At 35.8% G+C, this 26,360-nt stretch overlaps 1 protein-coding gene across 4 annotated transcripts in view; it reads right to left on the reverse strand.

Moving 5' to 3' along the window:
- Positions 1-4,485: 4,485 nt before the first annotated feature.
- Positions 4,486-26,360, reverse strand: part of NTN4 (netrin 4) — a 98,166-nt gene continuing 76,291 nt past the window's right edge. For 3 of the 4 annotated variants that reach the window (XM_081128055.1, XM_081128052.1, XM_081128054.1), the window contains exons 6-10: positions 19,557-19,770; positions 19,083-19,198; positions 14,027-14,095; positions 11,342-11,512; positions 4,486-6,355 (exon numbers count right to left, since the gene is read on the reverse strand). In XM_081128055.1, the coding sequence (XP_080984181.1) occupies positions 6,219-6,355; positions 11,342-11,512; positions 14,027-14,095; positions 19,083-19,198; positions 19,557-19,770 (707 nt within the window). In that variant the 3' untranslated portion in view covers positions 4,486-6,218. The remainder of the gene's footprint in view (positions 6,356-11,341; positions 11,513-14,026; positions 14,096-19,082; positions 19,199-19,556; positions 19,771-26,360) is intronic. The other variant, XM_081128053.1, reaches the window with a different exon arrangement.

Raw genomic sequence — 26,360 nt, forward strand, 5'->3', positions numbered from 1 at the left:
GGAGGGAAAGTTGGGAGTTTAGAGTTTTGTGTAGTGTCTTGTGGAGACTCTGAGCAGTATGAAACCAATGAGCTCCTGGGAGGAGATTGCCCAAAGTGAACTGAGGAGATAAGACAGATTTAGGTATTTCACAATTCTGTTTGAGGCCAGGCTAGGAAGTAGTGGGGTATGTAAAAGCTGGAGGGATCTCTTTTAAATCCCCCTTTTCTACCATCTTAGTTCTTTGTTAACCATAATAGAGCTAATGGTTCTGCTATTCATAAAATAACATTTGTGATGAAAGCTAAGTAGCCTTATGACCAGAGGGGGGTACATTGGCAGAAACAGAAGTGATAAATAATTCTATGATGTTGCTGAGGCCATTCTGTAGGAGTGTCTGGAGCAGTGTTTCTCAAAGTCTTGTCTATGGACCACCTGTATCTGGTGCTTATTAAAATGTCCGGCCCTTGTCCTCATGTAGACCTTCTGAAATAGATTTTCAGAAGTAGGGTCCTGGAGTTCTAAAGATAGGTAAACAGGGTTCAAATACTAGCTTTGCTGCTTACTTGCTTTGTGACCTTGGACAAGTTATTTAATCTCTTGGCCCTCAGTTTTCACCTGATAATAATACTGACTTCAGAAGATTATTATGTGAGGTCTGAGCAGATAAATCATGTAAAGTTTAGCATAACACCTGGCATATAATAAGAACAAAAGTGATAACCATTATTATGATGAGTATACATATTGAAAAAGACTCTTAAGCAGTGCTTACAGATAATATTTTATTGACTATGTACTTTGTAAAAGATAATTTAAAATTCTATTTCAATATATGGCAAAATCAATTGGTTTCTTAATTTCTTAATTATTATTACCTAAGGTTTCACTGTTGCTTTATCTTCTTTAGCTTTTCTAGCCCCTTAAACACATCTAGCAGTAAGATAGTTGGATGGGAAAATTTTGTAATAGATATTGGAAATATCTTACATAAACCATGGTATCTAGCAATGGAAGAATTGGTTGACTAAGTATGTTCTATTTTGGAATATTTTGCATATTCTTACTAGAACAAACCACCAGTGGTTGCTTTCTTTTAGTCTCATATCTTTATCCCTTATTTTATGCCTTTTGCTCGCTCTTCTTATTTAACAAAGTGTCTACATTTTCCATTTTTTCTATTTCCTGATTCTGGTGTAATTCCTTCTATTTCATCTTGCAAGTGGAATTGCTCTACATAGCACAAGTCAGAACTGAGAGAACTGATTTGAAATGAGAAGCTGTTGAATTTCACAGTAGTTTATTCAGGGTCATTATTGATATGCAAGAGTGGGCCTTATGCCTATATAGAGAGCAGAAAACCAGACCAAGAAGAAAAGAACAGAGGTAAGACATGGACTCTTACTATTTCATCTTAGTATAAATTCTGATGAGCAGTATTACCCTAATGACAATGTAACAAAGAGAAAGATATTAGAAAATTATGTAATCACAGAATGGAATATTAGAATACATTATAATATGCAGTATAGAGAAGAAAAATGGGAGAAATGCTGATTGTCAGTGCTCTTTGCTCTTCCACCAATTATAATCTGAAAGAAACAGCCAATGAGGAAAATGGTGCAGTTGGCATCACTTCACATGGATTCCTTTCTCAATGCCAGATCCCATTTTAGTTGTTGAAATATGAACCCTGAGAGTTAAAATGCCTAGGTTCAAATCCAGTTTCCACAATCAGTATTAGCTGAGTATCCTTGGATAATTTAGTCTTTCTGTGCCTCAGTGTCCTCATCTGGGAAATGGAGATAATAATAGCATGCACTTCAGGGGTGCCTAGAAGGAGCAAATAAGAATAACATATATAACACTTAGAAAATTGCTTGTGGTAAACTCTTAAGTATTGATTGCTTTCAATGTTGTTATCTTATTATATTTTATTCACAGAGTTTGAAATCTTTGGTGGTGTCCTGGCTGAGAAGGATGTGTTCAGGGAGTTTCTGGGCAGACCATTTTGCTCATATTGTGAAAATTTGCTGACAGTGGTTATTTTTCTTTCAGGAGAGCAAGTTTCCCTGCCTGGCTGCCATTCCCATTTATTCAAATAAGTGTACTATGATTTGATCATTCCTAATAAATCTTTGATATTCTTGGATTTATAAATTAATTCATTACTAGTAATCACACTTTGGAATATGGCCACTCACCTGTGAATACGTATTAAGGAACTAGAGTTGAATTCAGCATTAACTAACATGCTCTTTTTACAGAACAAACATTTCACATTTTGAAAATACCTTTTTGGCCCAGTGCATATTTCTTTCTTTCTCGTGACTAACACTCTGCTTTTTTCATTATTTGGTATATATGAGGTGACTAATAATAAATCTGATAATGTTTTCATTAAAAAAGTTGCAGTTCTCAAACACAGTTATTAATGCTCAGAAAGTAGAGAAATTACTAAGTCCCTTTGGTGAAAGTGTAGGAAAGCAGGGGCAAGGGCATCATTTAAAAAAAATATTCTCAGATAAATCATTCTTCGAGAGACTTAAAAAAAACATGTCCTGCAAGGCACACCCCTTTGTTTCTATTCCATTTTTATCATACCAATCTCCCTTGCAAAATTGAGGTTGTTCATAAATATTTTCCTTCCAGGCTGTGGGAAATAAGTCTTGAGTAACTTTGACTCTTTGATAAAATTAGGTTAGGAGAATGCTTATCATTGAAACAATGAACACAAAAGCAATTCAGTCCTGGGGCCTCTGAAAAACTCCTTAGCAGCCCAGGCGGTGCTCCTGCTCCTTGTTCTCAGGCATTCCAGAGGAGTGGCAAAGGGACAGCCAGCACAAGGAATTCTGAAGGTTCTTTTCCCACCCTTTAGAGTTGATAAGTCTCTGATCGTTCAGAAAAGGATTTATTTTGCAAAAATCCAAAGTATCCCAAAGAGCTATGTTTATCCATAACAGGCCTTGCTCTCTGTTTAATATAGCCAGAGGGACATTGCTTTTTGGACTCGTGGTCACATCCCCACAGATTTGACCTCATTTAGTGGACACTATTAAAAGATTATCCTATTACTGAAAATTTCCATTGCATCAAATACTAAATATTAGTAACATTCCTGTACGGGAAAAGTGATGTAATAAGAGGACATAGACTAGGTTGACCTCAGGCAAATTACACAGAGGTATGTGGAGATTATACAACTAATCTGCTGACTAATAAAGCCCCACAGTACAGGGAGTACAGCTCTGGGGGCAGAGACTTTCCCAGTAGCTCTTGAAGGAAGTGTTCAGGTTCATCTGAAGCCATAGATGGAAATTTTATTCAACTCTGTTGCCTTGGTACCGAGATGGTTATTTTGAAAGATGCCAAGGAGGAGAAAGTGTATATAGAAGTGTGGCAGAATGATGGAATATAGAATGGAAATGGGGTCATGGGCCAGCTAGCTTGCTCTTTGTTTTGTTGTTTACTTTTACAAATGGGGAGCACAAAGTTTTCTTTTTTCTTCCCTTTTTTCCACTTTGGAGGCCAAATGATGCTCATAAGAAATGAAAACTGCAGCTGAAGGGCTACAAGTGATTTGAGAATCAAAACCTTAAGAAGTAATTATATCAGTGACCTAATTTTTGGAATGTTGCCAGAAAAGGTGCTCAAAAGAGCAACTAAGGAAGAGAGGACTGGGAAGACATATTTAGGCTGAACAATTTGGTAAGCATAGGCAAAATTAAACATTTAGTTATGCTTTTTCTTGAACATGCTTTTAAAACAATTGATTACATTTTAATTGTTTTAAAAAAACAAATTACAAATGTAGTACATGACCAACAGAAGAAAGTCAAACAACACAGGTATAAGCAAAATAAGGAGAAATCTCCCTTCTTCTTTCCCCTGCAAGTGCAAATGCTGCTATAACTTATCTTTTAGATCTTTTAAAACACTATATGTGTTTTTGGAGTGGGGGTTAATACTATATGTATTGTTCTGCAAATTTTTTTACTCAATAATATAGACATCCTTCTACTCTTTAAAAAGTAGATATTGTGTGTTTTTTAATGGGCAATAGTTATTTTATTTTTTAAAATATATCTTTATTGATTTCAGAGAGAGGAAGGGAGAGGGAGAGAGAGAGATAGAAACATCAATGATGAGAGAGTCGTCATTGATTGGCTGCCTCCTGCATGTCCCCTACTGGGGATCGAGCCTGGAGCCCGGGCATGTGCCCTGACTGGGAATTGAACCGTGATCTCCTGGATCCTAGGTCAATGCTCAACCACTGAGCCACACCTGGCCAGGCGGTAATAGTTATTTTGAATAAAGTGAAATGGAAAAGAAGGCAACTTGGCAATTCTGAAACTTAAAGCAAATTTTATATTTGATGTATTTAAAATATTTTTCTTGGTATAATTTACTTATCAACATATTTTATAAGTTGCTTATAAATAACACCCTACCAGATAGTGTTCCACCTACTAGCATAAGGAGTAGGAAAGAAGCTGAGAGACATGCTACAGATAATAAATGTAAACTTCATTAGAAAATGTACAGCATAATCACAGTTCTATAAAAGGTATGTATATGCATAGAAAACAGTCTAGCAACATAGACACTAAAATGCTACGGCTATTACCACAGTATGGCTGAAATACAGGTGTTTTTTCTCATTATTGTTTTCTGTATTTTCAACAATAAACTTTTATTACTTTTAAAATCAGTTAAAAACTAAATGTAATATAAAAATGCAATGTATCTGATGAAAAAAAGTTTATGTCCATGCGCTACAGAAGCTAAACTCATCAGAATTAGCATCCACTCCATCCCCAAACTCCATAGTAACAGAGTAGAAACACTAGGCCCTTGTTTGATTTTCCTAATTTAAGGAATTAGATTTTAGTTCCTTCATTAGAGAAGGAAATATTTAGTATCATTGAAAGAGTTGATCAGAAAATGAGACAAAAATCAGGAGATAATATTTATTTATTACATATAAAAAATTAACAAAGCAATATATATATATTTTTTGCAAGTCCACAGGACCTCAGGAAAAAAATATGTTCTGTATGTGAAGTTAATCTTATGGTACTGTGGTTTGTGTTTTGTATATCCAAGTACAGAAGAAACTATATGTAGAGTGATTATGCATGGGCACAGAAGATGAATAATAATGAAAAACTGTAATTTCGTGAACTATCACATACATTGTGTCCAAAAAAATGAGCAAATACAAATAACAATATACTGTTAATAAAGAAAAGAAGGAAACTGTTTCAATATTCAGGTTTAAATACTAAAACACAAAAATAAAACAAATTCTGTGTCTATAAGAATTTTTGAAGTGTATACAGTGCATTGCAAATAAATGAGCTTTTTAAAATTTAAAGTCCATTTTCTCTTTACCAAAGCATATTTCTATACTTATGATTTCTTTCTCTTATTTTAAAGTCTCTTTTTGTTCATAAAACAGTTTCATCATGGCCAATGTCTGTGGAATCTATCTGTAGCCTGAAGCTGAGACTTCACGCAAACATACTCTCCTTTAAGGTTGCATCTTCACATAGTTTCTCCAAGTATTCAGAGTCAAATAGTATAACTTCCTTTATCTGGTCACTTTTGTCCACATGTAGTGGCAGTGCTTCTGTTTCAGTAGGCTTTTTTACATGCCCTTTTCTTTTCTTGCTGTCAATGGCGTCTCCAAACTCACACAACACAAGTATTAGGTAGTAAAGTGCTTTATACAAGGAAATACTATATACATGTGAAGAGGTTTCTCTAACACGCCACAGACCAAAATTCACACACATCACACAAGAGAAGGCTCTTTTTAAGAGACACCTTTTCTGATAGAAGGGTTGGGGATTCCTTAAAATCTTATTAATTACTTTAAGTAGTGTAAATGTAAGTAACATATCTGAAGATGGGAGGAGTCCTTGTTATATGTATTGCCCTTAATGGATTACTGTTAAATACCACACTGCTATTAAAATATTCTTAATAGTTACAAGTTTCAGAATCAGTTCCATAGAAAACAGGTATCAGCATAGATTTTTTCATTTCTCTTTATGAAATAAAGTGTATTTAAACATGGGCCCAAAAGAGATAGGTTAGACAAGGCCTATGCGTTGGAACATTTCTATACATTTTGGCACTTAAAAAAATTCCAGTTTCATTATTGAGGTCTCCTTTCCATTAAGTTTGTGTTTTATACATAGAGAAGTGCCATTATGTGCTCTACACCTTTATTGCTACTTGCACTCTCTTTTTAAAATATCCATGACTCTTCTTCCAAGAGATGGTTTCCAGCGCTGGACAAAACTTTTCATATTCACAATTAGTTTGCCTGTTCTTACATCCTCATGTCCTGCTACAAGGTACTCCAAACCTAAAAGAGAACAAAAGAGGCTATATAGTATCATAGTTTATTGAAGGGGGAGATGTGACTTCAGCAGGTTTATGTATGCATAGTTAATGGTTTTATATATTCATGGTTGAAATAGGGAGTAATAGACAATAACAGCTGACATTTAATAAGCATTTGCTAAGTGCTTTACATGTATTATATCATTAATCTTGAAAATAACCTCATAAGTAGGTATTATTTTTTTTCTTGTTTTACAAATGAAGAAATGGAGGCTTGGCAAGATTAAAAACTTGTTCAATGTCTCTCAGTAGTAGCAGCACTTTGATTTAAGCTTAGGTCTGTCTGATTACAGAACTATTTACTCTATACCATACCACCCTCTATGGTAAAGAAGTAAGGATTCCATGGGCACTTAACATACTGCTATAAATCAGTATTTCCTGGGGACTCATGATGTATGGTAGTGTACATTAAGGATAATTTTATAAAAGTTTAAAAACCATTTGGGAAAACATATTGGAGGAGAGCTATGAGTTATACAAAATAGCACATATTTTATAGACAAAGTCAATGTGCTTTTGGAATATAGGATATTTGTCATACATTAAAAAAAAAAAAAGGCGAGAGCCTGGCCAGTGTGGCTCAGTGGTTGAACATGGACCCATGCACCAAGAGGTCACAAGCTTGATTCCTGGGACATATCTATTCTATATATCTATCATCTATCTATATCATCTATCTATATCATCTGTATCTATCATCTATATCTATATCATCTATCTATATCATCTATCTATATCATCTACATATATACACACATGTGTGTGTGTGTATATATATATATATATATATATATATATATATATATATATATATATATATCCTTGTTTTTTTACTGAAATTACTTAGAAAAAATGTCATTCCATGTGATTATTGGTTCAGGAAGGGATTACCAATTGATGATAAAATCATTAAATGGGAAACTTGATGTTTGTATAGTGCCTAAGTAACACCACACTCTTTATTTTCTAGTTTCAAAAGGGAAAGCAGCCCTGGCTGGTGTGGCTCAGTTGGTTGAGCATCATCCCATGCACCAAAAAGTCGCCAGTTTGATTCCCAGTCAGGGCACATACCCAGGTTACAGGTTCCATCCCCGGTCGGGGTGCATGTTAGAGGCAACCGATCAATGTTTCTCTCTCACATGGATGTTTCTCTCTCTCCCTCTCCCTGCCTCTCTCTAAAATCAATAACAACATATTTTTTAAAAAAGAGAAAACCAAACTGCCCAATGGAGAGATCAGACTGTTAGCCCTCTAACCCAAGGATCAGTTTAGCAACACTGATGGTGGGTCATCAGTTCCTATGTGTCTTCTGATGTGATTTAACACAAAGTACTGAACATGAAGTATATAACACAAAGTGTAATGAACTCTAACCAAAATGTTTATCCTGACTTTATCAAGCTTTTCTTTTCTTTTTTATATGCCTTTATTGATTTCAGAGAGAGGAAGGGAGAGGGGGAGAGAGAGATAGAAACATCAGTGATAAGAGAGAGTCATTGATCAGCTGATCTCCTGCACACCCCCTATTGGAGATCGAGCCTGCAACCCAGGCATGTGCCCTGACCAGGAATCGAACCAAGATCTCCTGGATCAGAGGTCGATGCTCAACTGCTGAGCCATTCTGGCTGGGCTCAAGCTTTTCTTTAAAGATTACAGAAAATATAGGATGTAGAGGGACAAGCTAAATGACACCACAAGAAACCAACTAGACAAATGTAGAAAGGCTGTAGGGTAAGTCTACAGGACAGCTGACCTGGTTTCTTCAACAATAATAATTTTTTCAACAACAATAAAAAGAAACTCTACTTGAATAAAAGAGATTGAGGGACTTAAAAACCAGATACAGTGTGTGATCCTGGATTTACTAATGGCAAGGACAAGCCAGCTCAAAAGAACATTTTGGGATCAGTTGGGAAGTCAGAATATGGTCTGAGTATTAGGTTATATGAAAATAAACTAAAATTGAAGATAAAGATCATTAACTGAATAAAAGGGGTTGCAGAATGAAACATATACTATGATTTCATTTTGGTTAAAAAAATATAACATATATTTGCACAAAGAAAGATCTGGAAGGATTTTCACTAAGATGTTAACAGAGATGATCTCTGGGGGACAGAAATATGAAATTTTAAATTTCCCCCTATATTTCTATAATGTACATATATTGCTTCCATAACAATAAAGACCTTATTTTAAAAGGTTATTAAAATTAATCAATCTTAAATTTAAAGATAGCTATGATGGTGTTTTCAAAAAAGAGAAATAAAAGGAAAAAAATGATACAGAGAGGTTTAAACACTGGGGAGCACAAATATAAGATGGATTATAAGGTATTTAAGTTCTCTAAAGGGTAACCTTAGCTTCTGCATGAGAAAGAATCCCAATATTTAATTAACAGACTAGTTAAAGTATAATGTTATTGATATTGTTTGTATCATCTCTAAAATAATAAAATCCTCATTAAAAAATACAATAAATAATTTTTAGAAAAGTTTAATGCTAAGTCTAATATGTTCAAGGAATTTATTTTGAAACTATAAATAGAACAAATAATATAGGAATTTACCATTAATTTAAAGTATAAATATAAATTAAACTAATAAAAATGATACTGAATAAATCCATAAGTTATGGAGCAGCTTCATGCCGAAAATTAGCATGAGACTGTATTATCTGTTGCATCACTTGTTAGCATTTACATTTTATTTTCCAGTCTCTAGGCTTTTGGCATCTACTTTGCTACATGTTTGAATTCACCAAGTTTGAATACCATGAAAAAGAAAAATATAGCACTTTAGTGCTAGTCCTTGTTTTTATTGATTCTAGAGAGAGAGCAAGGGAGTGGGAGAGAGAAACACTGATCAGAATTGAACCAGTGACCTCTCTATGCAGGGAGGACGCTCAACCAAGTCACACCGGCCAGGGCTTAAGTGCTAGTCTTGATGATCTAAAATATATGATTAATGAATGACTAAAAGTATGTATGAATGTAGGAATGAATGAATTTGCAGGGATGCCCAATTAGATTGCTCCTTTTCAAACGTAGCAAAGGAAGCAAGTTAGCATGCTAAGGTTTCAGAATTTTCTTATCAGCTTTCTTTGCCTTTGGTTATTGAACTTGCAAAAATGGAAAAACAAAGTGAAATGAAAGAGTGTCTGGTTTTGCTTTTGCAGGTTCCAGTCTTTTCTTCAAAGTGAGTAAACATGTTTTCAAGAATTCTTTGAATAACTGTGCTTATGTTTTCAATTGTGATGAACTCAGTTGATTCCTTGACTGTTTGGCAGAAACCTGATTAGGAAGTATAGTTCACTTCCTGGAGGGTGGCTCAGATGGTCAAAGCTTTTGTTTTTAATGTTTGGCTAAAACACTGAGCAGATTTTTTTTTCTTTTGCCAAGATAATAGAAAGTGGTTATAGGAAGAGCCCTTCTGCCTAGATTGTTAGGAATTAGAACACAGATTAATGACTCTTCATTTTCTGTACTCAAAAATCCAAGGTTCTGATTACTTGATTTGTTCTTTGAAACTATATTTATTTATTTATTTTAAATGTCTTCTTTTTCCTGTTTTTACTAAAATTTAAGTTAATTTAAATAAAATACTGAAGGGGTATAAAAGGATATGAAAGATTAATTAACAGAAGTAAAGTCAAGATTTGTATATCATTGTTTAGATGGTTTGGGTTGAGGGAGATATTTTATTGACAGTTTCTCTCAGTTATCTATCTGTTTCTCTCAAATTTATTTGTCAAAGATCACAAACGACTTCTTATTAACATAACTGTGGTTTCGTAGACTTATATTTGGAAGGAATTATATCCAGAAGAGAAATTATGCTCTTATTTCAACAGTGCTGTTAAGACACAGAGGGCAACTACACAAACAGGGAAATACAGAGGATTAAAATAAAAAATTATCTGTGCCCTGGCCAGTGTGGCTTATTTGGTTGAGCATTGCCCTGTGCACCAAAAGGTCACTGGTTTGATTCCTGGTCGGGGCACATGCCTAGGTTTTGGGTTTGGTTCCCAGTCAGGGTGCAGACAGTAGTCAACCAACCGATGGATGTTTCTCTCTCACATCAGTGTTTCTCCCTCTCTCTCCCTTTCTCTCTAAACTCAATAAAAACATATTTTTAAAAAATTGTTTTGCTAGAACTTACTATCTCGAAACTATGTTACTATTATTTGGGTACTAATGGTAGGTACTCAAACTCAATGAAGGAGACAGAGTAATAAGCAGTTCATGATATAGTAGGAGGAGTGTACTTATAGAATGTAAAGGTATGAATCCCTTGCTTACTTGCTTATCTCTGCCTCTGCCATAACATTTTAAGGTGCAAATTCCACTGCATTTCAAGTTTCTCTAAGATTCTACAAGGATTTTTTTGTTTTGTTTTATTTGCTTGCTTGTTTATTTCTGCTGTTTCTAATTTGAAACCAGAATGATCATTTAATGAAAAATAAGATGATAACTTGAGAGTTGTTTTCTATCCAGGAGAAACAGATGCTTCTCATGCAACAGTAAAAATGAATTCAATATTATTTGCACAGATGGAATTTTGCATTTGAACTTCCTTTGGGAGCAAGTTCTACCCAGGGCACCGTAATAGGACCTAGCTTTCAGATAAAGTGTTAGTGGCAGATAAATTCATGAAAGTGTTTTCTATGCTACTGACACCTGGAACCAATCTGAGGCTTCTCTTTTAGGGCAGAGAATATTATATTGCTAGATTTTAAAGTATTATACTTTAATACAGCACCTGGAAGAGAAATAGTTTTTTGATGTCAGTTCAAAGAATTCCATCTGGGCTTTCCCCAGAATTAAGATGTGAAAAAGAGAGATGCTCTGGCAGAGTTTATTTAGGTTGTGGTTCAGAGAATGTAAGACAAACAGCAATTCAGCAGAGAGAAGGTAGTTATTAAGCTAGAAAAATCTAATGCTCACCAGGATTGAGGATTGGACAAGTGCAGCCTCTGTTAGTCCATGATTCTGGATATAATGTTCGCTTTCCTCGTAAAATTTTCAATTTGGTAGATTTTAAGACTTTCTTAATCTTCACATTGACCTCAGCATGAGATCCTTTATCATGAGCTGATAAAATCTTTATTTTTAGCACTGTAACAACACAATTCCCAAAGTCAAAATGCATAGAATTTCATATCATCTTTTGAGGTTTGAACAACAACTTAAATATGCACTTCAGAGTAAAATGGAAAAGTGAATTAATGATAATGATAATGTGGAAATTTGCTTTAAATATCATTAGGCTCAGCAATTTGATACTGGCTTTATCTCATTTATATCAACTATACTCTTCCTTCTTAGGCATTTCTAACTGCTACTCATTCCTGTATCACCACGCTAAAAGAATATCAGTCATTTGCCTACTGCAAGTATAATCTTAAACACATTCAGCTATTAACTAAATAGAAAGATGCATAGGAAGTAGAATTGTTATCCTGATTTTTATTTAGATTCTAACTATATTATACTCTTCCTGTTGATTGTGTATAATATTATGACAAAGAGCAAATGTTACTACCAGTATATATTTTAAGTATTCTAAAGAGATTAAATAATATTATTGATTACTTAACCTTTTCCTCCCAGTGTAAAATGCACGCTGACTAGGGTTAAGGAGCTGTTCTACATGATGGTAGAGTTCCAGTATTCTATATAACTCATGATTCTATTATGTTCTAAGATCTATGAAATGGATGGGGATGGGGTAGGGGTAGGATAAAGTAATGGAATAAGTTGGGGTGGGGATGAAAGTAGACCTAAGGAACATTGGATGCAATATTCTTTATTATTAGAGAGTTCTTACTGGCTCATCTATATCTTGATGAAAGGTCGTGTGTCATGAGAGAATCCTACCTTGGTTGGTCCCATATCCATATGACTGTCAGACAGCTGTCTTTTTTAGAATAATCAAACTTTAGACTTATAAGGGGTCTTAAGAGCTCATCCAGTTTTGTTTTATGTATGAGGAGGCAAGTTTTAAGAAATTTAGCGAACTGTTCAAGTTTGCATAACTGGCTGGTTAGAGGTAAAGTTTGGACAAGAATCTGATGAGATAACTGCATGAAGGGTACATAGCATATTGCCTCACACATAGCCAATGCTCAATGGCTATTTTGGTTTTTTTTTCACTAGGCTGTAAGCTCAAAGAGAGCAGGGAACTTGTCTATTCACAGTGATAGCTCAATAAGTATTTGTTAAAGGAATAATCCAATAAATCAAGTTTTTCCCCATTAAGCCAGAGAATGGGGTGGGGCCATTTTTCCTCGAAGTCTGTAGGTATATTGTACTTAATAAGACCAAGGTATTTCATTACATCATTAAGAGCATTCAAGTTCTCTTCAGCAGAAAATAATACAGGTTTATTAAAAGATGCCAATGTGATTGTTTGTAAATTCAGTTAGAGAGCTACTGAATCTATGCGATAATGAAAACCAGTTGATATTTCCACTGAACTAACTGACTTTGAACTAAATGATCTTTTTTTTTTTTTTCCTTTTGATAGTAAATACTATTCCCTTCAAACTGACTTTTATTTATTACGCACTATATATTTCAAAAGTTTTATTCTATTAGTTAGTCAAGTTGGCAGGTGGAAGGGGAGAAATATGCATGTAATTTTAGATAAGATTTATGAGGTTTTAACATTTACTTTTTTCTCTCTCATGAGATTAAATACAATGTTATCAAGAACCTAAACACTTGGTTTCAGAAATCATGACTTAAAATTTTCTCTCCATTGTAATGCATATTTCAGGCCCTATAAGTTATGGAATAATAAAAAGCCTAGAACACTAGTCAAAAATATGTTGGCAAGATGTATCTTTAGTATATTTAATGGTAAACATAAAGTTATTTAAAATTCGAAGTTAGTAAGAGTCTTTATTTAGAGCAGTGACATTTTTTTTTATCTATAAGCTGCATTTTCCTGGTATTTGAAAAGCAGAGGAATGAAGAATATACAGAGAGGGCAGGGGGAAAAACTCAGGCAGACAGCTCATCTCAGCATATATATATCCTCTTACTCCTCAGACATATATATTCTCTTCCTCCTCCCTACCATTTACTGAGCATCTAGTAAGTGCAAGGTGCTGTGCTTTTTAAAAATCTCATTTCATGGGAAAGGTGGCATCATCCCTATTTTACAGATGCGGGAAGTCTGGAGAGCTTAAGTTACCGACCCAATAAACCAGAAATCAAACCCATGTAGGTGTGAACCCAATGCCTGAGCTCTTGAAATACTGCTTTATGAAATACTGCTTCAAATGGATTCTGGTTTAGTATTACCTGATAAACTGCCACAGGAACTGTTCAAGTGGCTAGAGATGTCCCTTTTAGATGACCAAGACAGGAAGCATTTATAAGAAAGGGTTATGTGTCGTTTTATTTGTTTTTCTTTTTGTTCTTTGCTTCTTCTCCTTAGAGTAGGAAACCTTTTTGCTCTATAAGCCTCCTGTCCAAGACCGGAATACTGTGCTTAATATTATTATATAAGGCTAATGCTTTAATATATTGAGAATGTCATACACCAGACCTCATGTTTCCTAGAAGACTCTTTATAATTAGTTTGAATAGATTCTCAGAAGCATTCAAGGACTTCAGACTCACCATATGAATATTTCATTCCACAGAATACCTTGGGGTTTCCTAACACCTGTTCCTTACATTCACATTTACCTACAGAAATTAAATGAGAAATGATGTGTTATTTAGAAACAGAAAAAAAAAATCAGCAAGTAAATCCAGGTCACATAACTCTTTAAGGCTTGAGTGATTCATACAACCTAATCCACACACACTAAGAAACCATGAAAAGTCATTCAAAAGAAATAGTCACACTTTCTGAATTGAATTAGTTATTTTCCAGTGAAGTATTGGCCTAAGAGAAATATAGAAATGTAGAAATACTGATCTATTTTAATGCTTATAATTGATGTTATGATAAATATAGTCAATGCTAATGGAAAGGAACAACTGATAAATAACCTATAGAAAGACAATTATATTTTTATAATTAATGTTCATCCCAACAAAAGTCAAACAAAATAAAATAGTCAAATAAAATAGTCCTTTGAAGGTAATGCCACGAACTTTAAAAGAATTTATTGAGCCCCTATGGTAAGCAGGCCATGGTGCTATAAACATCAGAGTATATAAATATGAGCAAGGTGCAATTCTTGCCTTAAGGCTTACAATTCGGTAAGGCGACTAAAGCAAGTGTATAAACAGTGTGATAAGTGTTCTAAGATGGGTACAAGACGCTTTGGTGGGAGGTTTCACATTTGAGAAGATGGAAAAGGCTTCATGGTTGAAGGAGGATTTGAAATGGACTTTGATGAAAGAGTAGGATGTTTTCTACCAACAGTTGAAATTATGGATTACAATTATGTGTGAGAGATTTGCCAGGCCCCATGGAAGACTTTCAAAATGCCTTTGTACTTAGTCTATATATAGCATTCTCATACTTATTTATGTATCTGTTTCCTCTCTAGATCATAATCCTTGAGGACAATGGTTATGTCTTATCTTTAAATTCGTAGAACCAGAATGGACAGGATTTTCATTCTTACTGACTTAACAAATAGATACAATTTTACAAGCACTGAGTGGTAATAACAGCAGGTAATGTTTACTGAGGAGAACTTACTATGTGCCAGGCACTATTGTAAGTATTTTACATTTATTTACTCATATAAGATTCTAACATATAGAAATTTGACAGGAATATAGAGATAAAAGGGTGAGCAGTGGTTCTGTTTATCCCAGGTACAGACTGAGTATCAAAGAATGAATCTTTGTTGATCAGGCTTTAGCCTGGATGTGTTTTCTTAAAAGAAATCTAGAAGGGGAGGAAACCTGTTTAGGTATACTAGGTATTAGAATGTTAATGGGAGAGCCTGGCCAGGCGTGGCTCAGTGGTTAAAGCCTAGACCTAGGATCCAGGCGATCAGGGTTTGATTCCCGGTCAGGGCACATGCCCGGGTTGCAGGCAGCCAATCAATGACTCTCTCATCATTGATGTTTCTCTCTCTCTCTCTCTCTCTCCTTTCCTCTCTCTGAAATCAATAAAGATATATTTAAAAAAAAAAAAGAATGTTAATGGGAGAGAGAGAGAACACTGTTTATAGTTCTTTGGTACTATAAAGGCAGTTTTGTTGTACAGAAAATGAAATTTTACACCCGATGTTCTCTACCTCACAAGGAGTGGTAGAAGTTAAGAGTATCTTTTTGGTATAGGATATTACATTCCTACTTATGGTAGGTAAATAGGTAGGTGTCACATATATTTTAGGATAAATCCCAGTGCTTAGGAAAATGATTATCACTTTTATATTGAAAAAAGAAGGTGCCCAGGAGTACTATTCTATACACAATTAGAATATTGCTGTTTAGCAGGAAACTGAACAATGTCTTCTGCAATCTGGAGCTCATCCAGGTGAATTTCAGAGGCTCTCTGGGGACATCATAGACCTCACAGCTGTTGTGAACAAGAGAGGCTGGAGTCATTCTGATGCCAGCATGTTATGCACTTAATTAGTGTGCTGCCAGCTCCCTAGTAACATGATGACTGACTTAATGAATGTCCTAAAAATTTGCATTTTATAGATTGGCTTAGCAGACAAAGTTGAAGAATTATGAAAATCATTGTGTTAGAAAAACAGAAGGAAACTTCCAAAAGTGATTATTAAAAATCAGAATTCAAACTATGTAGCATTAAGGCAAAAAAATTAAAGGGAAAGATTTTTTCTCTTTCAAATGTGAAAAGATAAATATGGCAACTACTTATCACCTTCTCCTTCCCACCTTCTTCCCTGTTGTGAATTAAAATGAAACCATTAGGCAAATGATCATAAGATTATGTTAAGTGAAAAAACCCATGATATGGAATTACAAATATCATGATAGGGAATTACAAATGTGGGTTCTTGATTCTTGAAGGGTCCATAAGTTCTTTATGAGAATGTATTAAAATTGTGCTTTCTAACTCTGCTTCAGCCATACTTGCCTCCTTGCTGTTTCTGGAATTAGCCAGGCCTAGTCCTACCTCAGGGCTTTTGCTCTTGCAGTGTCTTCTGCATAAATTATTTTCCCTCTGTTATTTGTATAGTTGACCCCCTTACCACCTTCAGGTTGTTTCCCCTCAAATGTCACCTTTCATAGGGCTTTCCGTGATCACCCTATTTAAAAGTACGCCCCTCCCAAGCACTTCCTATCCCCCACCCCTGTTTTATTTCTCCATTACACTAAACATCATTATATTAAATATTTTACTTATTAGCTGTCTTCCTCTACAAGAATAAAGACTCCTTAGAGGCTAGGATTTTTGTCTGTTCTGCTCAATTACTATAATTATAGTACTTACACATAGTATGGGTACTCAATAAACATTTGTTGGATGAAGGAATAAATTTATAAATAACTTCTACAAATTAGTAAGAAACTTGCAAATAGGAAATTCACAGCAAAAGAAACCTGAATGACCAAGAAACTATGAAAAGTTACCAAACCTGTTAGTAATCAGGAAAATGCAATTTAAAATGGCAAGATCCCATTTTATACCCATCAAATTGGCAAACATTGAGAAGTTTGATAACATTAACTTCAGAAATCCAATAACTGTTAAGTGAGTTAAACTGTGCCTGAACTAATGAGTTAGATTGGTGCTTGGACCCTTGTATATACCATATAAATATTTGTTAAATAAATACAAAGTATTAATGAGGATGTGGAGCAACAGGATGTCATACCTTGCTGGTGGAATGCAAATTTATACAACCACTTCTGAGAGCTGGTTGGCAACATGTGGTAAATTTGACAATAACCACACCCGTAACCCAACAGTGTCTAGGTTATATCCTAGAACAAGGGTCAACAAACATTCTATAAAGGAACAGATGATAAATATTTTAGGCCTCCTGGGCCAAGAGGCAAAATTGAAGATATTATGTAAGCACTTATATAACCATTTAAAGTGTAGCCATTTAGCCCGGCAGGCATGGCTCAGCAGTTAAACATCGACATATGATGCAGGAGATTGAGGTTCAATTCTAGGTCAGGGCACATGCCCAGGTTGTGGGCTCCATCCTCATTAGAGGGTGTGCAGGAGGCAGCCAGTGAATGACTCTCTCATCATAGATGTTTCTATCTCTCTCTCTCTCCCTTCTCCTTCCTCTCTCTGAAATCAATAAAGACATATTTAAAAAAAAAAAAGTGTAGCCATTTAAACCTTAGAGCAAGTAGAGCTTGTGGACTGTAGAAAGATATTTGGCAGGACAGATTTGGCCTGAGGACCATAGTTTGCCAGCTCCTATTCTAGTGAAACTCCTTCTCAAGTGCACAAAGTCACAGATAAGAGGACAGTTATGGTAGCTTTATATATATTACAGTGAAAAACTGGAAATTGGAAATACCCTAAATGGCAAACAATGGGAGAATAAAAAGTGGTATATTCATATAAATAGAATGAATAAACTAAAAAAATGTACATATTCAGGTCAGAAAAAGTTTTGAAAGGGTAAGTTATGTCCATGACATTTATGTGTGTGTGTGTGTAGTAACAACGCAAAAGTGAATGATAAACACAAAAATTTAGCTTAGTGGTTATTCTGTGGAGTAAGGGAGGCTAGTGAGCTTGTAGATTGCACCAGGGGCTTCAAATGTATCTGTAACAAATTTAAATGAAAATATGAAACAATTATGACAAAGTGTAAGATTTGGTAACACTGGGAGATATATGGGTTTTTATATAACATTTTTGGCATTTGTAGTGTTAATAATAAAAAAATGTTTTAAAATTTATTTTAAGTTTAATTTGGATTATTTGGTGAGCACTCTACAGCCAAATGCTGACGCAAGAGTTCATGCTTTTATGTTTGTGTTAAGGAGCAAGTCAGTGCTAAATAGAACCACTTGATTTTCTATAAGAAAAGAATCGAGGCAGGATGAACGCAGAAATTATATATTCCCACCAATATCACAGCATGTTCTTCAAATGAAGGAACAGATACACATCATAGGGAAACTGAGTCAGAAGAAATAATAGTATAGCCTTGCTAAATTCAAAGAATAATATTTATGTGTTTTGGCTTCAGTAAAAGTCATTTTCCATATTCAAATAGTGTTGTTAATTTTAATTTTATTAGTTTTATTATTTGGCTTATAATTAGTTTATAAAATTGTTTTTGTTTTGTAGTTGTAAAAAAGCTATACAAATGAGTTCACAGCTAGCCTTGTTTTGTACATATTAAGTTACACTAGATAAGAATATTTTTCCTTTAAATGGATCTGTACATTCCCTAACCTGATATATTTAGTTATCTCTAAACTGTGTAAACCAGTGTATTTTAGAGAAAAGGAAACACACCGAACTATTAACAGCGGGGTAATGAGATTTGGGTGACAATTTTTTTTTTACTGCAATGGTTTGCATTTCCAAATTTTCTATACTAATTACTTAAGTTATGTTAATTAAAAAAAATTTAATGAAAGCTTATTAAAATACTCCTTAGTTATATTTAATAATTTTGTACTATGGGGGTCACCACTTGATTAAATGTCAGAAGTAAAGAGTTTCCCTATAGGACCCAAAAGCTGTTCTCTGGGTTGTTATGAATCACTGTTTGTCAGGACCAGACCTGGAAACACGTTATGTCTGTTGTCTCACCTGAATGTCGAAGGGCAGAAAATCCTTGTTCGTCCTCCCACTCCCAGGTTGGTTCACTCTTATTGAGCGTGGAATGGAAGTCAGGAATTTCTTGATACCAGTCTATGTCTGTGCTGCTAATAAAACAAAATGATGAAGGCATTATTAAGGAATTTCTCAGAACTTGAATGAAATGTGTAAATTTATAGAGATTTAAACCTTGTCAGCTACCTTCCCATCCTTTAACTTTTCAGAAATAATCAGTGTTTTAAGGGCCTATCGTTAAGACTGATTTATTTTGCAAAATGAACTAGACCATCTCTAAAACCTTGCAAGAACAAACGACTTGGATCTCAATTTGACAAAAATTACTTAAAGGGATGTGCAAAGACATCTTTGCTCCACTGATGGCATGTGCGATTTCCCATATCACTATCAGATCCTCAAAAGAATCTAAAAGACACACAAGTGAGAACAAGAACCATGCACACTCACCCGCTGATGCAGTCTCCTGTGAGAGGGTCGCAGCTCCCCGCACAGTCACAGGGTCTGCAGCCATAGTCTCCGAAGCCCCAGTATCCCACCATACACCTGTCACAGTGTGGCCCTGCCACCCCAGGCTTGCAAGGGCAGTCACCATTACTGGGGTCACAGAAAGGCACTGAGCTGAAAGGAAGGACAGCTGATCCAACTGGATGGCAGGAACACACTACAACAGAGTACACACAAGGACTGATGAGTGACCAGATAGTGGAGACTGGGCCTGCCAATCCCAAAGTGACTTCCTTTCCCCACACAGCATATCTCTGAGGATCCTCTTTAGTCAGTTGGTATAACTCAGAGAATAAAAGCTAATTAAATTACAGATAAGAAGATAAAGTCAGAAAAGCATGTCTGCTGCAAAACGTGCTACATCATTTATTATAAAATTGAAGGCATTAAATATGAATGGGTTTTGGTTGGGGTGATGGGAGTGAAGACAAAAGAGCAATTCATGACGAAGGGGAAAAAATCATGAGTATGGTGTTCTGGAAGCCAAACAAAAAAAGTTTCAAAGAGGAAGGCAACATCAATTGTGTGAAATGCTGGTAGGTCCAAGAAGATGAGAAATGGAAATGGATTATTGCATTTCACAGCATGAAGGCCACTGGTGCCCTTGACAGGAACAGTTTCAGTGAAATAGTGAGCGGCAAACCTAATTGAGGAGGACCCGGGAGAGAATGGCAGTAGAGCCTAAGAACAGACACCTCTCTTAGAAGCTTTTCTATGAAGGCACAGAATTTGTGGTGACAGCTATAACTGAATGGGGATGTGAGCTCTAATGAAGGTGCGAGTTTTGTTTGTTTTGTTTTAAGACGGAGAATTTATAGCATGTTCGATGTTGATGGCAGTGATTTAGTAAGAAGGGAAAAATTTGTGACCAAAAGAGAGATGCGAGAATTGTTAGAGGAATACTTGCTCATACTTGAGAAAGGGAGAAAGGATGGGGCCTGGTGTAGAAGAGAGCATGTTGGCCTTGTGTAGGAGCATGATCAGTTCATAGTAACAGGATGGAAGGCAGAGCATATGAACACGGATGCAGGTGAGTGGATATATGCAGTGGTGGGGACTGGTGGGTTTTTTCTTCTGATTGTTTGTATTTTCTGAATGAAATAGGAAGCAAGGTCATCAGGCGAGATACATGACAAAGAATGGGAATGGAATCGTGAATGAGAGACTTAGGAAGTGAAGTATAATTGCCAGGCAGCATAGAAGCCGCATTTGAGGTTAGTCATGAAGTTAAAGTGACTTTGGTTGGCTGTTTCTCCAGTCCTGTACAACTAAGAGGGTTTAGGTTTGATATAGGAAGAAAGATGGGTTTAATTTGCATGTGCTGTAGACTGAATGTTTGTGCCCACCCCCACCCCCCAGTTGATTTGTCAAAACCTAATCCCCAATGTAATGGTATTTGGAGGTGGGGCCTTTGGGAGGTTTGGCTATTGTCTTGGGGGTGATAAGATTGGTGCCCTTATAAGAGAATGGAGATCAAAGAGTTCTCTTTTCTGTGAAAGATGTGATGCTATAACAGAAATTGGCAGTTTGCAACCTGGAAGAGAGCTCTCACCAGAATCCAACTAAGCTGGCACCATGATCTCAGATTTCCAGCCTTCAAAACTGTGAGAAATATTTATTGTTTAAGCCACTCAGTCTGTGGTATTTTGTTATAGCAGCCTGTGTGGACTAAGACACATAGAGTTTAGTCCAGCTCCTCAGACTAGAATGCAAGTTCTTGCTATTAATCAAGAGTCCTTCCCTTCATCTCTCTCCCAACTTCCATAATCACTCCCTGCTCACAGTTTGGCAATCCCTGATACTTTCCTTGTTCCTGGGATAGCAAAAATAGCTGAACGAAGTTTTAAAAATGTGCTTATTGGGTTCATCACAATTTTGTGTACCCTAACCTCAGTTGGGTCCTCTAACTGATGCTGATTAACCCTATTCAATTTTACCTGGCCTTTTTTTTTTTTTTTAAATAAAAAATTCCTTACAGTAGCTGTCCCAAAATATTCCCAGACTTTTTAATTCACTGTAACTACTTGGTCTGAAAATTCTAATTAATTGCTAAGGTTCTTTGGATAATCTTTTCTCTACCTCAAAATCTCTTTATTTTTATCTTTCCAGTTTTCTTGAGAGTCATATAAAAGATGCTGGGAGAGATCTTGGTTTATGGTCTTGCCACTCACTAGCTTTGTGATCTTGAGAAAGAAATTTAACTTTCCTGTACCTCTGTATCACATGGAGATTTCATGAGGATGAAATTATTTTAAATGAAATTACTTCAGCAAGGTGCATAGCACAGAGCCTGACACCTACTAGGTCAACACTTCCTGCTAAGTCTTCTCAACTAATATTCTAGATCCCACTCCCTCCTTTATTCCCTTGGAAACTTCTTTTATTGATTACTTTCTTTGTCATTAAAATCTCAGTTTGGCTTCAATCTGGCTTCAAAGCTCAACTAACTAACTACAACTTTGGCAAGATACCTAGCCTCTCATTTTCTCAGTTTTCTTGTCTATCAAATGGAAATGAGAACAATATTTACCCTCATTACAGTTGTTGTAAGGATGAAAGGAGATTATGTATGTAAAACAGTGTAGTGTCTGGCACATGGTTAATTAATAGTGAATTAACTAGTTAATTCAATAAATAATTCTTGTAGAGTTGTAGGATCTGTGCTTGCATAAATAATGGTGCCAACTCTCAAGAAATGCATAATCTCATTGGGGAAATGGAAGAGTAAACAAAAAATTTCCATATACTAATAAGTACGCCAATAGAGATCTACATAAAGTGCTATGGGAGCCAAGAAGAAGGGAGGGAATCACAGGCTGAGTGAACCACGTAGGGAGCACGAAGGACGGTCCTTTAGATATCTGAGCTGATCCTAAAAGATGAGTAGGACTCTGCAGGTTACAAAGAGGAGAAGATAGGCAGTTGCTTATTCCAGACTGGCCTTTAGATACTCACACCCTATTGCATTTCTTTTAAATAATTTTTTTAAAAATTTAATTGTGGTAAAAAACACACACACCATAAAATGTACCATGTTAACCATTTTTAAGTATACAGTTCATCCCCTTTGCATTCTAAGTCTCTGCATTATATGTGGAAGCACTTGCTGCTTCCTGAATATGTGAAGCTCTTTCATGTCTCAGTTTCCCTAGACGTGTCTGCATTGCCTTTTGCCACTTAGTCTGGCTGGACCATGACATGCTTTCTTTATTATTATTATTATTTTTTTAATCCTCACCTAAGGATATTTTTTCCATTGCTTTTCAGAGAGAGTGGAAGGGGGGGGAGGGAGAGAGAGAGAGAAACATCAATGTGAGTGAGACATATCGATTCGTTGCCTCCCACATGTACCCCAACTGGGGCTGGGGATTGAGCCTGCAACCAAGGTACGTGCCCTTGGCTGAAACCGAACCCAAGACCCTTTAGACTGCAGGCAGATGCTCTAGCCACTGAGCTAAACTGGCTAGGGCATGACATGCTTTCTTGTCCCACTCTCTCCAGACAGTTGACCACTCTCTCCTCTATGCTGCCTCTGTTCTTTGTATGTATTCCATTCTGTGTATATCACAGTACATCATTATTATTTGTTTATATGCCTGTCTCCCTTACTATGAGACTCTGAACTCATTGACAGAAGGATCTTTATCTTCTTATTTTTGTTTTCTAAGCCCCAGAACAATGTCTGGTAGATGCCCAAATAAGCTTTTATGGAATTGACCTGAAGGGCATCCAGGCTGTAGAAATCATGTGTGAAAGAGCATGGCCTACTGGGGACTGTGATACGTTTAGTGTGTCTGGAGTGTGCACTGAGTGGAAAGCAGTTGAAGTTTGAAGTTTATCATACATTTGGAGAGAATGTATACTACATGCCATGAATGTACCAAAGTGCTATGTGAAGACTTTAAAAGAAATCACATAATCCAATATAAACATTTCCTCATTTCGAGGTGAATAAACCAACAGTTACTTTATCACTCACTTAAGTCAATTTAGTTCTTGACTGAAGATAGGGGAAACTAAAGAAAGACGTTGTAGGACCACATCTAATGTAATACATGGTATTCCACCCCCACCATTATATTTTCTTCTAATAGAAAATTCAAGCCTTTCTAGGATTTAGCCTCTCTGTACCACTATATATTTTAAAACCTACACACATTTCAGGAATGGCCAAAGAAGAATGTGATTCTATCACATGTGCTAGTGGATTTCTGTCAATGTGACTTTTTACATAATTACAAGATAAAAATACCACTTGGAAACTATGCAGAACTAGCTCCAGGCAGAAGGCCCTGACATCTTTCATGGCATACTTTTTCAGACTGCACACCGAGGCTTGCCTTGCATACCTATCTCCTGAAGTTTGTATAGCAGACAATATCTGACATACATAATCTACATTTCTTCTCTTCCAAAATGCAAATATATTTCCTTTTTCCTTGGGGAAAAATAAGAGGTTTTTATTAGATTCTTGTTTAGGTTCTGATTCTCCAACATATATTTCTTATTGGTTGTTGATTCTAAAATGCAACTCAAGCACTTAATTTTTATCTATTCATTATGATGAATGTCAAAGTTACAACCCAATTGGAGTGACATAAATCCTACTCGGCTTTGCCTTTTCTTGTTAGACATAAAACCCAATAGTAAACATTTGCCCTGAGCTGCTCTCACAACCAAATTAGGAAAACAAAATTATTTAAAATGACATTTTAATTCCTAAATATTGTCACACAATTTCTTTAAAAATGCAAATGACTAATTAAACATAGTATATTCTGTACCGATATGTCCTGTTATAAGAAAACGTGAAATAATAATACAAAGCATTCAAAACAGATACAACAGAGGAAATGGGTACTTTTATAAATGATTTCACAACAGATTCCCTTTAAATAATAAATTTAGATACTTGCTAAATATTATACAAATTTTATTTACAGATATATGATTGCAGCAATACACCTATTATGCAAAGTCCTGTCCCTCTATAGGGCATTTACAGAAAAGATTTAGGACTTTAGGCTGCTCTGGAGTATATTCTACCAGGAGACCTAACTGTTAAGGAAACAATGGATTAACATGTTTTTAAGTAACCTTATGCATCTGTAAGGCTCTGAAACTAGTATTTGTTTCAACCACAAATGCTGACAATAAATACAGCTGTTTGGAAATTACCTGTAATATCTCTTAGGAAGACAAAATAAGACAAGAGCAGTATAATAGAGCTGGTAAGGGCACAAACTTAGGAGTCAAACTAGATGAGTTCAAATATGGTCCTGAGGCTTATTCCTTTGTGCAATTAACCTTCTCAAATCTCAATTTTCTCACTGCTGATATAAGAAATAATACCTATAACAGGTTTGTGTGAGGATTAAATGAGGTAGCGTATGCATGTAGCAATGTACCAGGCATTTAGTGGCACCAAATGCTCAAAGAATAAATATTATTATTATCTAGGTAAAACATGGGTTTTAAAATGCCCACCATTCATTCGTTCATTCATTCATTCACTCACACCTTCGTCAAAGGGTCCTTGAACTTTAGAGCTTTAACATGAACTATGCTAGGGGCTGAAGATACAAAAATGAATACAGAGTTACTAACTCTTCAGCAAGGGAAGAGAAATATGCAAATAAATAATTACAGGGCAGTAAATGTTATAACAATGTAGTCCAGGGTGCATGGGAACACAGAGGAAAGAGCAATAACTGCCTGGTTGCAGATAAGGGTTGTTTTGAAAGGAAATTAATGATCAAACTGGCTTTCAAAATAAGCAGAAATTCCTTGCTTTACACCTGGAAGAAATTTGGTGGCAAATAGCTTTCTTGACTGTTCTAAGTCCTATAGAATTAGGTAACTCTCCTGTTACATGTTCCTTTCTTTGGATTAAAAAACACACACCAATCTGCTATTACTGTCCTTTCGTGGATCAGAACAGGTTGAGGAAAAGTAGGGACCTGTGGTCCTGCTGCTTATAGGAAGGTACCCTACAATGCAATGTAAGACGAGAGTCACAGCTGTCAACCCATGTGAACATTAAGTACCTAAAAAATGGCAGGAACATAATGGACAAGTATGGCTTCCGTTATTCTGTGGGGTTGCTAAAGACTTTGGTTGTTGAGTCACAGGAAACCATTGCTGTCTGTTCATCTTTATTCCCACCTTCACTAGGACTCTAGGAGTCTATTTGCAAGTCTTTCACTCAGTGATCCGTGATGCCAAGCTTTCTGTAGAAATACCCAGTTGTGTTCAGCATCTTACCCCTTTTAAGTTGCCAGGACTCCTTAGCATTACCTTATGACTCCAGCTTTTGCTACTTTGTTAGTAAAAGCTACCCTGGGAGCAAAATACCCTGAAAGTATTTGTTTCTGATTTAGCTTTTCTAAAAACAGAACTCAAAGTTCAAGGCCCTCAGCTGGGAAAGAAACTGTTGGTCAAGCCCTTTCATCACTGCCCAGTGGCCACTCCTTCAGTGTGCTGCCCAGGCTCCCAACATTGTTTTCTCCTGAAAAGGCCAAGGCCCTACAGCATTTCTGATGGGGAATTTTTAATGTCAAAGCTATTTTGAAAACTGTCCAGCTGCCTGCTGAGGTTCTTAGAGGACTAGGAGTTAGAGGAGATGACTTTGAATGCAACTCTAAACAGAAAGGAGACAATATGAACTGTTATTACTATATTAAGTGTGAAGTTAAATGTTAGATAAAATGAAATCTAGCTTTTTTTGTACTGTTTTCCCCTTTCTTT

Source organism: Miniopterus schreibersii (genome assembly GCF_964146895.1).
Source record: "Miniopterus schreibersii genome assembly, chromosome: 2".
Classification (NCBI taxonomy): domain Eukaryota; kingdom Metazoa; phylum Chordata; class Mammalia; order Chiroptera; family Miniopteridae; genus Miniopterus; species Miniopterus schreibersii.